A 14398-nucleotide genomic window follows, 5' to 3' on the forward strand; every position below is an offset into this window, starting at 1 on the left:
TTTTCTAAATTTTCTTTTACGAGTATAATTGAGTATTGAATATGATTTAATTGATTAATACTAATTAATTTATTATTATTATTATTATTATTTGGACAAGTTGACCAACAGGATGTCCCAAATACAGGTCAACCAAGTAAAAGACAAAGCAAAAACAAACAAAAAAAGAAACAAAACGATCAAACTACCAAACAGTCATTAAGAATCAACAGAACTATTCCAACCCATACCAAGCAACTAGCATCCTATTGCAGGTCTCCAATGAGAGGGTTGAAATAGTATCTCTTAATATCATCGATGCCACAACAAAATATGTCCACCATATCCTCAATGTTCTGATAATTGATCATCATCCGGACAACCGGCGACGAGAGTAGATGATTTAATTTACAATAAAATGATGACATTAAATTATCTTTCAAATGATGTGCTATATATGGTAGGTAGGTATGGTTTTATTTGAAAAAAACAATGGGGTCGGTTTTGGTATGAGAAGTAAAAATTAGAATACTCCAGAACGAGTCCCTCCTTTGTTATTCTCCTGGTACTGTAATTTTCAAAAAGGTAAATCTTTCAGAAATCATTTAAGGCCGTTCGTTTTCTTCGAACATTCTGCATAGGATCTTAAAATTTACATATTTCTATTTAATTCATTTTTATTTTATTTCTAAGCTTCGACATGTTACTGCCCAAAAACTTGTATTTAAGTATAAGAAAATTAGATATTTTTCCATATTTTTTTTATGCTAACAGAACAACGATATTTATGCTATTCACGTTAAAGTATGTAATTACTGGATTACAAATTATTGCAGTTTTTATTATTATTTTTGTTTTGTGATTTTTAGTTTCATCAAATAAATTACCTAATTATACCTACTCCAATGTTCTTGTTATCAACTTCACCTCGTTCTAACTTTTCTTTAAAACTATCTACATACTTTGCCAAGATAGATTTTTTATTTATAAATTTTATTTGTATTTGAAAAAATCTACTTTTACAAAAGTACCTATTTCATAAATTCAAAATAAAAAATTAGAGAAATTATATTATCTACTTATTTGAAAATTTTCTGAATGTTCATGTGATTATAAATTTGATAAAATTATGTACGGGGTCATTATAAATGTTTGTCACAACTAGCGGCGCACCTAAAGCATAGCGCACAGCCACCTACGATGGGACAATCATTTATAATGACCTGTATTAGGTACACTCGTGTATTATTTTTTTCTACAAGCAAAATAAACATTTCTCTTGTTGTTTTCTTGTATTAATGTAGCAGATACTAAACACAAAAGTGGGAAAAAATAAATTACAAATTCAGACTGTGATTAAAATACGAGAAATGTAAATAAATCAATCAATTGTTCGTTTAATGAAAGCAGGAAAGCGACCGAAAGCATAAATTTGCATTAATTTGTTTCGAGAGTAAGTGCAGAACAAATCTTTTTCCCATTTCATTACTATATTTATCGCGATCTCAAAAAAAACGTTAGAAACCAACAAATTGTTCTGACAGTTTGTAAGCGCCAGCTTTCATTTATCCCCCACAAAAAATGCATCACGAAAGCACGCTTTAACATGAATTTAAAAACTATACTTGTCGCAATTTTTTCGCAAATCATTAGAAACCACCGTATTACCCTACGAATGCGCACCTGCAAAGTCACTCAACTGTTCAGCTCTATACTTATCCGAGTCGACATAACTCGAAGGGTCTAACACACTAACACGAATTTCCAGAAGAAAAAACAAATCGGTGTACAGTAACTGGTGCAATTCACCCCGAGGCGTTTATAACCCACTAGTTGTCCGCTATTAAAACATAATCTGGCTAACCGTTTCGTGCTCCAACGTATTATGCAAATTCCTCGCTGGTCCTTAATTTAGGACAAATGTTAAGGGACGCACCACCATTAGATCAGCCAAATAATAAAAGAATGCAGCCGAGATTTGACCGTAAATATAGGTCAGGCAGTGAAAAATTTGCAACTAGCTGCCATTATATGCAAATAAAATCTCCAAAAAGAAGAGACCCTTAATGCCGCGGTTGACCCTATCACGAACGTGGAGCTTTCAGGAAGCGTTCGTGTTGGCCAGGGTCGGCTCACAACTGCATTACCGCCAAATTAAATAAAATTACACAACAACCAATTTATTGTAGGTAGGTACGTAATATTAAAAATCTACGAGTCCCTATCAAAAACTGGAGTTTTTCGTGTTTTTTCCAAACATATTTTACTTGGTCCTGAATATCTTGAATTGGGTACTGACGAAAACGACATCATCACCCAGATGAAAAATTTTGATATTTCACATGCATAAGAGGTATTCGCTGTGATTATTACAAAAATGATTTCTGAGACTTCAAAGATTTAATTTAGATAAACAATAAAGTGAGTCTGCATTCCCATGAAGAATATGTCTTTTATCATCTAGATTTTCTAGATGCATATCTATACCTAACTACCTAAGTAATTTAGAAAGCTTTCGCATTTTAATGACAAATACCATTTAAAAAAAATGATTTTTGCTTATCCATGTATTTTTCATTCAGTTCAAGACACTTACCTATGCATTCACTCTTTCTAAATTGAGTAAAAAAGTTTTTCCAACTTAGAAGGCTTGACCTGGACTTGCAAATCGTCAGTCAAAAAGAAATCACAAGGTGCCAGGTCAGGAAGATAAGGTGGACGTTCCAACAGTTTTATAGCTAAGATCTTCAAAATGTACCTTGTTTCTTGTACAGTATAAGTACCTACTCCAGAAATTAAATTTAGATGGATTTTTTCCGAATTATTGTTTAACTGAAATTTGTTGGTGTTCCAGACGAACTTCAGACTCAGTCCCTACAAGCATTTTGGCTAGTTCGCCAAGTTGGGACAAACCAACTTCGCATGTGAAACTTCTAGGAAGTCGTGGGGAAAAATCGGCTAGAATTCAACCTTGGCTGCAAGCACTGCTTTGCATCTTGCGTGGTCGCCGAAGAGCAATTATGCAACGCCCAGGGTATTGCGTAAGGGAATTGCGGAAAACACTTGCGTTTCAAATAATTATTCTTAGTTATACTTATTATGGATGGTACAAACGGGCCCTTACGTCTTTTTTACGACCACATTCTCAGGTGTGCATAAATCGACGCACAATCGACACGTTCTTGCATCATTTCTTTATAGGCCGAGATGATCAAAGGATAATTTTCTCTTCTTTTTGTCTTTCATCACCGACACAAATAAAAAAAAAAAGAAGACTAGCTTTCTTCACTGTTGCACTTATATTTAGTTACCATTCATCACCATGAGTCTTACGTGCTGACAATAGGTATACTGAAAAATAATAATAATAATAATAGTTATTAACTTCGAACTGGATGTTGTGTAAAAATCGGGTGTAGGTAGGTATAGCAAAACAAATGGTACTAAAAAAATATAGCTTCCAAATGAAATGGAAATAAAATAAATCCGGTCTCGATGCCGTGCCCTTTTTTTAAAGATACAATTAGACACACAAACCAATCACAAGAAATTAGTAAATTAGTAAAAAGACAACATTTAGAGAATCACTCGCCATAATAATATGAAATGCGAAACCAAGTGACGTGCGGGAGCCTTTTGTCAAATGTTATCGGTGCTTCAGCAACCGTGAAGATCGTCTAGTGACGTAATGGCATTCAAACAGTTGAGAAATACATTTTTCCCAAGTTTTGGAATATTGATAAGGCAACGGCGGCTAATATCAGCGGAAATCTCTGAAAGATACGATCCCGACAAACCGAGCACGTTGTAATGTCCCACGTCTTTTGGTCACGTTTTCTTCGTTGTTGGATAATAACTAACTGGTTTCTTTTTGTTGAAACGCACGGGCACGAGTGGGACCGATTAAAAAAATAATTAAAAATTAATTGAATTAATTCCGAAGAAGAAAAAAATGTGAAGGTGGACCATTCTAAAGGAAAAAGCAAAAACGAAGACTGATTGATTCCAAAAAAAATGAAAAGTAAAACCTCGACGACTTCATTCTTTTTATTATGCGGTATTTAGGTTTAATCGAGGGTTTAATTCGTACGCCTTCGGCTAGAACGGTAGTTGATATTTTATAATATAGGATTCAGGATTCAGGACTATTAAATTGTGGTGGTCTATTTTTATAAAATATTTATAAGGTTTTTATTAGTTGAACCACTTTAATGAAATTATGATGCCATTTGAGTTTTCACTGACTCATAGTTTTCGCAATTTACCTCAATTAAGTGATTATTGATTATTGATTGTACATTTTCTTTGGATATGAGCGTGGATTTAATTAAATTCTTTCGACTTAAACTTGCGTAGGATTACTGAAATAATATATGTATATATATATTATATATATATATATATTCACAGTGTACAAAGTGAGCCCCAGCTGTAGGTAAACTGCGTTTGAAGTGAGGTCCGGTACAAAGTGAGGACCAATATACGGTCCTCACTTTGACAATCCTGTGTAATTCAGTCTAGGCCCTCTCCCACCACTACATATGCAATATCTGTTGAAATTAGCTGGACCTCATTTTGATCATACCATGGTCCAAATTGTATATTATAGTTCAACGCTTTTGTGAGTGGTGGCGCTCTCTGCGGTGTATAAATTCTAGACGGATACTTTTCAGATCGTGGTCATTAACAAGTGAGGTCCGATAATGTGGCAAACGCGCAAGGGGCTCACTTACCGCATAGTATATGTTCCAGACGGTGAATTGGCGGAAACGATTTCTTTATATTTATTTTTAAGCGTATTTGTGTCACTACTCTGTTTCGATGCATGAATATTCATGAATCGCTGTACTCTTTATTTAGCAGTTTCGCTGTAAGGATCCGCGTAATAAATTGGCAATTTGCAAAATACTACATGGGTTTTAGGTTGTAATAAAAATATGAATTGTTTTATTAATTCCCTTTTTAATACATGATAAATATTGCAATTGCATACGGAATTTACAACTATTTATTCTAAAAATTTTATTTACTTATTTTTATTATAAAAATGTGAATAACACTAAATTGTGTTAATTAATTATTTTATTATTAGTACACTGACCGCCACAAAAAGCGACTCATTATGACTTTAAATAAATAATCATGAAATGAATAATCATGAAAAACCCTTGGTCACGCCGCTAACACCGGAAAAATCGTTAATTTTCTCAGCCGTTGGGTCGGGAAAATAAATAACGTAACATACCTATTAGGTACAAAAAATAAATAACAATGTTATAACATCTGGTTTCGAAACCTAACTTTTTTCTGACTATACCTAACGCTTTGAATGCATACCTATACGATGAAAATTGTTGAATTTGTATAGAGAGATTTAAATCCAATGAAACAATAAAGAAAAAAAAAAATTAAAACAACAACCTAAACTCTTATGGCCGATTTCACCCACGTTCCTTAATTTTAAACTAAGCTTAGAAACGATTGTTGCTACAATTTTAATGATTGTAACCAAGTTTTTAAGCTCTCCTTAATTTTACACTACGACGGTGAGATTGGCCATTAATCCTTTAAATGTTCAGTGAGGTTTTAAAAATGTATTGTCATATATAATTTAGTCGAATTAAACAAGTTTCCAATTCAGGAAATGTACAATTCGTGCCTACAATTAATTTTTGCCGGAGAGATAGGGGAGGTGCGGGAGTCAAGAAAGACCAGAAGAAAGTCGGACAGGACGCACCCTTGATGCCGAAAGATAATCCCCGGAGTTGAGCCGGGGAGATTGGTGCATGACGGATTTCCCCTCCACAGAAAAAACTATAGCCTGGGTAAATAAAACAACAGTTTTTTAACTAAAAGAATTGTCACATAATTTCATTAACTTAATAGGAATCGTTTTCACATAAAAACAATATGACAAGTTTCTTTAAATAAATTGTTACTTAATAAAGTTGAGAGATACCATTAGGAACATTACCTCAAACACTCAAACGTAATATAATATTATAATAAAAAGATTTTTATAAATAAACATAAGTGCAATAACTTCAGTTTATGCTTTTTTGTTGTAAGTGTTAACAATAAAAATTTTAATTTTTTCCCAGCTTTTGTTAGAAAAGAGCTCTCCATTTTGATTGATCAGTTCAAGAGTCTCGTTCTTTTTTGGCGGAATTTTCTTTAGCAAATGCTTTTTAAAGTAGGCTAGAGCTACTTCCTTTTGGGCTTCTGTCCAAGGTTGAAGAACTCGTTTAGGTTTTTTTGCAGATTTGCTTACGTAGGATACCCCCTAAAATAAAACAAATACATGAAATTTTATAATACCTAAGAGATTGCTAGAAATAGTAACCTCGTCACTTGAATTCTTATTTTTGTCAAGCTTAGGGCCCAACATATCTGAGTTTCCTTCCTTACTCCCTCCTGTATCATCGTGTTCATTAACAATTCTGCTAATATTGTCGTCATCGAAATCCCCATCATCTGAATCTTCATTTTCTGATGCATCCAAATTTATATTAATTTCATCCAAAGTTTTTCCTTTATATTTAGACGCCTCCCCTTTCTCGTTAAGTAAGAGTAACTTTGAGACTTTTGCCATTTGGTAAACATCATTTGGTAACCTATAATAGGTTTTATGTATTTCTGATGTGTGTCCCATGAAGGTGGCTAATTGTTCCAAATCTTGTGGCGATAAGTTAATTAATTGGGACATTGTCGCAAGATGTTTACGTAGTTTTGTCGATGTTAATGCTGCTGCATTTTTTACTCCAGCGGCTCTCACATGCTTGTAAATAGCTTTTGTTCCACTTATGCTTGTTGTAGATCTAATATTTGGAAATAAATGTGGATTTGATTTTTTGACAAAATTGTCTCGCAAATTAACTAATAGATCCGTATTGCTGACCATATCCTTTGTAAACAATACTGGAACTCCTCGACCTCGTTTTCCCCTAATGATGATTCTTTTGAAAGAATTCATCAATACTTTTTCACTTTCAGTAATGCACTTATCAAACTCACCACCGTTCGTGTTGTTAATATTGGTCGTGTAAGAAACTAAAGTCATTCTCTGCAGCTCACCGACTCTTCTCCTATTTAAAAGAAGCAGTTGAACATATGTTATTTCCAATAACTGTGTAAATGCCTTTCTGTCGTGTGGATTTTGTTCTAGAACACTTCTATATTTTAGGCCTTCCGAAAGTAAGTAACTTTTTAGAGTAGTCAGATCCTCCGCCAGTGGAATCAGAGAAGGCTTGTTCCACATTTTTTGCTGTAGATCATTATTTGCGATAGTGGAAACTTCATATCGCCATTCATTAATGATTAGTTCTTTTAAATTACTTAATCTGTTATTGATTTCACTGCCCAGAGTTCCCTTTTTAAGTGTCATATTATGTGCTACATCAATACAGTCTTTCAACTCGGTCCCCATGTGCAGCGCCAATGATGGGGCCCCGTAACTTTCCGTCTCCGGATTGAATCGGGCAATTTTTTTAGTACTTTCTACAATAATATCAAAATTCGATGAATCCAAGGCACTTAACAAACTTTTGACTTTGACTTTTTTTTTTATTTCTATAAGTAAATGTGCCAGCTGTCGCATTTTTCTAGAAGCAACCATCCAGAATTGTTTTTCACGATGACTTTTTAGATATCGCCTTGCCACAGCACAAATCAGAGGATCTGTTTTTGCCACAAACGATATTTCGTCAGCACGCATCGTTGGAAAAATATCTTTCCGTAAAACGTCATTTTCTCTGTAGGTAGAAAAAAGAGATTGTCCCTCACTTTGGGCATTTACCCTTTCAGATTTATCATCGTTGTTAAGCGGACACCTTTTCATGTGTCTACATAGATACTTCTTTTTATAAAACCCCCTACAATATTTGCAAGGCAAATATGTGGATGGAGATGGTTTGTCTAAATTTTTATATGCTGGTTTTCTCACTGGTACTACATCTGCAGAGATTGTACTTTTCAAAAAATTTCCTCTATTTCGCAATTTTTGAAATAGTATTCTCCTACGCTTATCTTTTACATTCAACGCTAAAATTTCCTGAACTTCTATTTCTGATTGATGATGTCTTAAAACATGACGGGAAAATTTTAAAACGTCAAGATCGCAGAAATAACAGTGGTCCCTTTTATCCCAGACGCGCTTACGTTTTGTTACTGCGTCAAGTACCTTGAAAAAAAAATTTAAAAGCAGGATTTAAAAAATTACTATTCACCACTTTATTATCGACGTTCAAAATTTCACTTGCCTCTGTTGGCTCATTACTCTGCATCTGCTGGAAAAATATACAGTTTAATTTGAAAGTAAGTGTTGAGTGTTTTCATAGTTAATAATTTACTATTGCTTTACCAAGTTTACTTGACAAATATTTAAGAAATGTTTAGTTTTGTACTGTTTTTAAGCCGTAAAAATATTCCAATAGAAAAACAAAAACATCACAAAATAAAAAATTATTATTTTTTTTAAACAACATTTCGTGTATTTTATTCTAAATAAGAGCGAAATTTGTCGTTGTAGTCTACTTGACGAATTGAATCACCTCACATAGAAAATACTCTGTGTCTGAAACCTTTTTTAATTACCAACTTACCTTATTCAATTCTCCCTTGCTGCCTATGTTTTTCTTATTTTTCTCATGTGTGTCTGCATCTTTTAAAGAAAAAGGGCTCTCACTAATATCGATCTTATTCAATTTTCTCTTGCTGCCTATGTTTTTCTTATTTTTCTTATGTGTGTCGGCATCTTTTAAAGAAAAAGGGCTCTCACTAATCTCGCTGTTATCCGAATCACTTTCGGAAATTTCTTCCGGCTTGTACTCATCACCACTATCTACGTATGGTTCCGAGTCCGATTCCACAACACTTGATGTGACAGTGTCTACATCTAAGTGAGAATATTCACTAGCGTCTGAATTGCAGAACAAGTTTCTTTTAGCACCGGTTGTAATAAAAAATCTCGTTATTGGTCTCTTTTCGGTTGATGTTACTTCACAGATTTGAACATTACTTTTTACTACATTAAATAACTGATGTTGAACTGAAAAAAATAGTTCTTTAATATCGTTGCGTTCATTTAAATTTATCCTCAAAGTTGGCGTTGGAGAGTCGATTGAGAACGCACCGCTCATGTAAAAGCATAGATTTAAACAGCTGATTTGTGATCATTTATCCGTATTTACAGTCGAGTCTTCAAAGCCTACTTTGAGGATAAATTTAAATACACGCACGATACATCATATTCGTAAAAAGAACTTGGTTAGTTTATCGATAATTTGATCTTTTTAACAAGACGAAAATTGCTTACCTTGTAGAAGAAGATCAATTTCTGTCGCTTCTAAGCCTTTTGTTGTTTCATATTTAGGAATGTCTAACATTCTCCCTATTTCTTCATCTACTTTACTTTTAGCTTTTGCCATTGATAACATTCGCTCACTTCTTTTCATTCTAAAAAGGCAAAATCGAATCTTTTTAAAGTAAAAAGTGAATATATATCAATACATCAATCAATACAATGCCAATGCCAGAATGATGCTTGATTAATTATTCATTTAGTGAATTTTTTTTTTATATTGATCCTTTGTAAAAATTTACGAATTATGTTACACCCTGTATCCTATAAAATAAAGTAAGTAGCAAATACATTTATTCCAGCGGCCAAAAAATTGCAGAATAATATTCTTAATATTAAAACTTTTAATTTTACAACTTTTTGCAATCTGAGTCAGGCGTCATGTGAATTCTTACAAGTAATAAATCTCAGTCACAAATAAAAGTCAGATTGATTTGTTTGCACAACTCTCATCTATTATTCCCTGTTATCAAATGATTGCAAAAATTAATGTATCATCTAGGCTGGGAATCGTATTCGAATTATTCGAATAATCATATGTAGGTAATACGATGAGTAGTCACTGTTATGCCGAATATTTTTGCGGTGGTGCTACCTATGTCAACGGCGCTGTGATATGAATTCGACGAGTGCGCAGCACGAGCGCCGTTGATATGAGTAACACCACTGCAAAAATGATCTGCATCATATTGACTACGAATCGTATTTGGAGGACTATTTAATTAATCAAATTCCTCACCTTTTTTTTAGTTTTTTCAAATTGTACGTTTCAATTTGTTTGAAAATAATATTTGTGTTCATTTTTCGATGCAAAAAAAAAATTAATAAAGATTTTCATTTGTTTAAAATATTCAGTTATCACGTTTAGTGAGATACCAAGCATAATGGCAACCTCTTTGGATTTACCACACCTATCGATGTACACCGGCCTCTGCTTGCACAGATCTTCAGCTACTTTGCTGGCAGACTTAGAGGCGGATATCACCACTATCAAACGACATGAGAGCTGGAAATCAATCGCGGTGGCTGAGGGGTATATACAAGACTCCGTTCAAAAGACAGCAAACCAGGTATGTACTACAAGCCGGGACTTCGACCAACAGTACAAACCAGACAAACCAAGGAACTATAAACTTAACGTCCAAAAGTTTTGGATGATTTGCCAATTTGTTTTATTGACTATAGTGAATTAGTGATGATAAAACTATTCCACATTCATAAATATATCTAGTTTTGAAAATAAATTACTTGTTGGCTTTTATTTGTATCTAACTTACACTTTTTGTACTGTCGCGAGCAAAAAAAACTGGTCGTCAAAGTCATGCTTTGACGCAAACGAAAATGGTCCATTGTAAAACGATCGGAACTGTCATAACTAGACTTAGGCGAAAAATAGTGAGAGCGTCAAGAATACCTCCCACCATCACGATCCAGTGCAGCGCGCTCGATCCACGGTTTACGCTCGCAGCGAAAAAGATAGCGGTGCGGCGCTGGAGCAGACTGGTGGGGGCGCCAACTATTTTTCGCCTAAGTCTAGTCATAACCTATCATCATATTGTATTGATGTTAAGTGGCATTTTTGTCTCATTTTTCTGACACTTTGTTGACATAGGCATGATCAGACAGGGATTTTTTTTTAATTTGTGACAACCCAACCATAATTTTGAAATGACATTGACGATTAGAATTTCTTCTCGCGACAGTACTTATCGTAGACTTTTGTCACAACTGTCAAAAAAATGAACATGTTTTACTTCTGCCACGACGTTGACGTCCGAGAAGTTGATTTCTACTATAGGCGTTTTCAGTGACATCCGTGCTGTCAAAATGACAGTATGTTGGCATTACTTGCTGTTTCAGTTTAGTAATTTTGAATTTCCTAATTTGACAATTTACCTTCGCGCGGCAAATTCCCACAAATCAAAGGAAATATGTTGTCTGATTCGGATTCCGAGGATGACTTGGTTTAACCATGTTTTATACCATGTTGAAGATTGAGTTTTATTGTTTGTTGCTGCTGTTTTACAAAATATAAATTTTCTTATTACCATAACCTCAATGCTTTGTTTGACACTTTTTTAACTAGGATTTGCTTATACTTTGAATAAAGGTTATAAATTTGTGTTTACAATCTGCAGCAACATATTAAAAATGACACTGACAGCACGGATGTCATTGAAAACGACTATACCGATCGTGAAAAAAGTAAATTAAGGATAGATTGGATATTTCAAGGTCAAGTAATTTTATTTTTTGGTTATGTGGTTATGTCTTGTAAGTAGTGAGATGCGGGGAACCAACATAATGCAAATTTACCAATGCTCAATACCAAAATACAAGAAAGTCCCAGCCTTCATTAAAATACACCTGACGTTAAAAAATTCTAAGAAATCTCAGTTTTCTTAAGTTATTTACCTTGACGTACCTATTACTTACCTGAAGTATTCGACTTAGCCTTAGTACTTATTATTTGATAACCAATTATGTACTTACTTGCGTTTAATGTCAGTTGCCTCCAATAATGTTTTCACCAAATCTAACCCATCCAACCTACAACACTCACCCACAGCTTGACAACGTCGCACGGTCCTCTCTTTGATCATTTGATGAACATATACACAGAAATTGGTGCTCACAAGATACAGAGACTGAAACATAAATATACGGTGCTCACTTTGATAAGGGGACGGCGCAGACCTCACTTTAACACGATATACGCTAAAAAAATATTTCCGCCATCTACAAGTTTTTAAGTGTATACTCGCGGGGAATCTATGAAATGTAATGCAGGAAACTGCAATCAGGTACGCGCATCACTGTATATGTGTTCCTTCTGGTGGTCCTCACTTTATACGGGCTACGGTGGGTCCTCACATTGATAACTGGCCGTATATATATATATATATAGGTATACTTCGTCCAGCGAGAGATTGGGAGATTTTAAATTGTAGGCTTGTAACCCAACACTACAAAATGCACTAGAATACATTAATTAGAGCATAATTTCAGGGCAAAAGTGTTACTGCTTGAAGGATATAGTTATTTCAAATTTTACGTGCGCTAGGTATTACTTTCTTTACGTAGCATTTAGTGATTTTTATGTCAACCGATGTCTCGCTGGACAAACTATACAGTGAATTTTTTTATCAATGAACCACAGGGATTTACAAGGTATAAACTTACTTTTTTTTGCGTTAATGGTTTTTCTACTGCTGATTTACAAGTTCAGATGGTTTTTTTAAATGTTATTACATTACATTAATAATAATTTAAAGGATACACAACCACATTATATTTATAAACCAGAAAGTTGTTTGGAAAATGACAGTTACAAACTATATTTTGATCGTACAGTTTTAACTGACATTCACTCATTCATTCAGCATAACAGACCAGACATTATTATTTTAAATAAACAACAAAAACAAGCATATCTTTTAGATATAGCTGTTCCAAATTCACACTATATAACACAGACATGCCGGGGATCAACCACCAAAGCTGGCCATAGGCATATTACACATATTAAAATAATATATGAGTTGCTATGAAATATATATTGTTGTGTAATGTCATATTGACAGCTATAATTATCATCCGTACAAACAATGCCATCAGGAAACTTTTGATGTAGGTAACGTAGAAAGTAGAAATACTTTTGAAATTTGGAAAAGGGAAGAACGATCACAGAGCAGTATTTTGCTCAATTATTGGGCAAATTTGACGAAACAATAATATGTTTCATAGCAACTCAAATATTATTTTAACATGTGTAATGTGCCTATGGCCAGGTTTGGTGGTTGATACCCGGTATAACACAAAAATTAATAAATATTTAGAACTCTCCGTTGCTATGAGAAATCTTTGGTGTTTAGAAAAAATTTCGATTTTACCACTTATAATTTCAGCAACGGGAATAGTACCGCAATCTCTTTTTAAAAATTTTGGACTTAGAGAACACATTGGTGGTTGAAATTTAAAAAGGTATATTATTATACTCATGTCATATCGTGAGGAAATTCCTTAACATAGACACAGAACATAAAACACAAAAAAGTCAAAATGTGGAGGCGAGACGCCGGTAATTATGTTGATAAGCACTGTACTATTACGTGATAGTTTTATCACTAGTAATATTTAAAATTGATATTTATTGATTAAAGGAAAATAAATTGAATGCAGGTTGGTGCGTATTCCTCTTCTACACTTTTCCAGGTTCTTGGCCTAGCAGATTTAAAAAATTAAAAATTTGCTTTTTAAACAAGTTTTTAAATGTATCCGTTAATACAACGTAATCAACTTGCTATCATCAAAATATTAGGTACCTATTCCATCAGTTTTAATTCATTGCATAATTTAATATTTTAAATTGTAATTTGATTTATTGCTTACCTTTATAAGTAGTTTAATGGTAGTTTATGTATTTTAATATACCTAGTAATTTTCAAATCAAGTAGATCTAAAAAATATATGACTCAATTAATTTTATTTATACATTAATTTTCTGAAGAATCAATAAAACATCAACAGATATTCATGATTGAATCTTATTTTCGCAATGGTCACACGTTTCACATATTTCGAGAAAGTTACAGGTCTCGACCTAAGGTTCGTACTCAGGAAAATATTGACACTGTCCAACGTCAAATGGAAGAGGAACGTCAATTATCTCTCGGGCAACTGTTGCAGCAGACTGAGCTAACAGTGTCAACTTGTCAAAGAATTGTTCGAAAGGATCTTGAAGATTCAGTAACAGCTGAAAGGTACTGGAACAACATTCTTGATGTTTTCATCAATCAACTCCAACTAGCTCAGGGGTATTTTCAACAAGACGGGGCTACAGCACGGGAGACTTCGTTATTTGTGGTAATTTTTTGACGATAGGTTGATCAATCGAGATCTCGGGTCTGCACTTACGCACCATTTTCGAGGAACCAGTCACACAATTCGTGATTTGAAAAGCAGAATTAAGGAAGAATGCGAGCGAGTAACACCTTAGACTTTGGTACGTGTTTTTTGAGAACATGAAGAGGTGTCTTCTAATGTGCATCGAAGCTCAAG

The 14398-nt window shown here is 33.9% G+C and overlaps 1 protein-coding gene across 4 annotated transcripts; it reads right to left on the minus strand.

Annotated features, from left to right (window-relative positions):
- Positions 1-5967: 5967 nt before the first annotated feature.
- On the minus strand, positions 5968-12241 carry LOC138141086 (uncharacterized). 4 transcript variants are annotated; one of them, XM_069061792.1, is made up of 7 exons: positions 12040-12241; positions 11831-11985; positions 9293-9432; positions 8580-9025; positions 8208-8264; positions 6323-8158; positions 5968-6262 (listed from the first exon to the last, which is right to left on the minus strand). In XM_069061792.1, the coding sequence occupies exons 2-7, from the start codon at positions 11938-11940 to the stop codon at positions 6029-6031; spliced, it is 2823 nt and encodes a 940-aa protein (XP_068917893.1). In that variant the 5' UTR covers positions 11941-11985; positions 12040-12241; the 3' UTR covers positions 5968-6028. The 4 variants fall into 4 exon arrangements, with proteins under 4 accessions (XP_068917893.1, XP_068917892.1, XP_068917891.1 ...); XM_069061791.1 differs by having other exon boundaries at positions 8208-8261; positions 11831-12241; XM_069061790.1 differs by having other exon boundaries at positions 11831-12241.
- Between the last annotated feature and the right edge of the window lie 2157 nt (positions 12242-14398).

Source organism: Tenebrio molitor, unplaced genomic scaffold (assembly GCF_963966145.1).
Source record: "Tenebrio molitor unplaced genomic scaffold, icTenMoli1.1 SCAFFOLD_886, whole genome shotgun sequence".
Taxonomy (NCBI): Eukaryota; Metazoa; Arthropoda; class Insecta; order Coleoptera; family Tenebrionidae; genus Tenebrio; species Tenebrio molitor.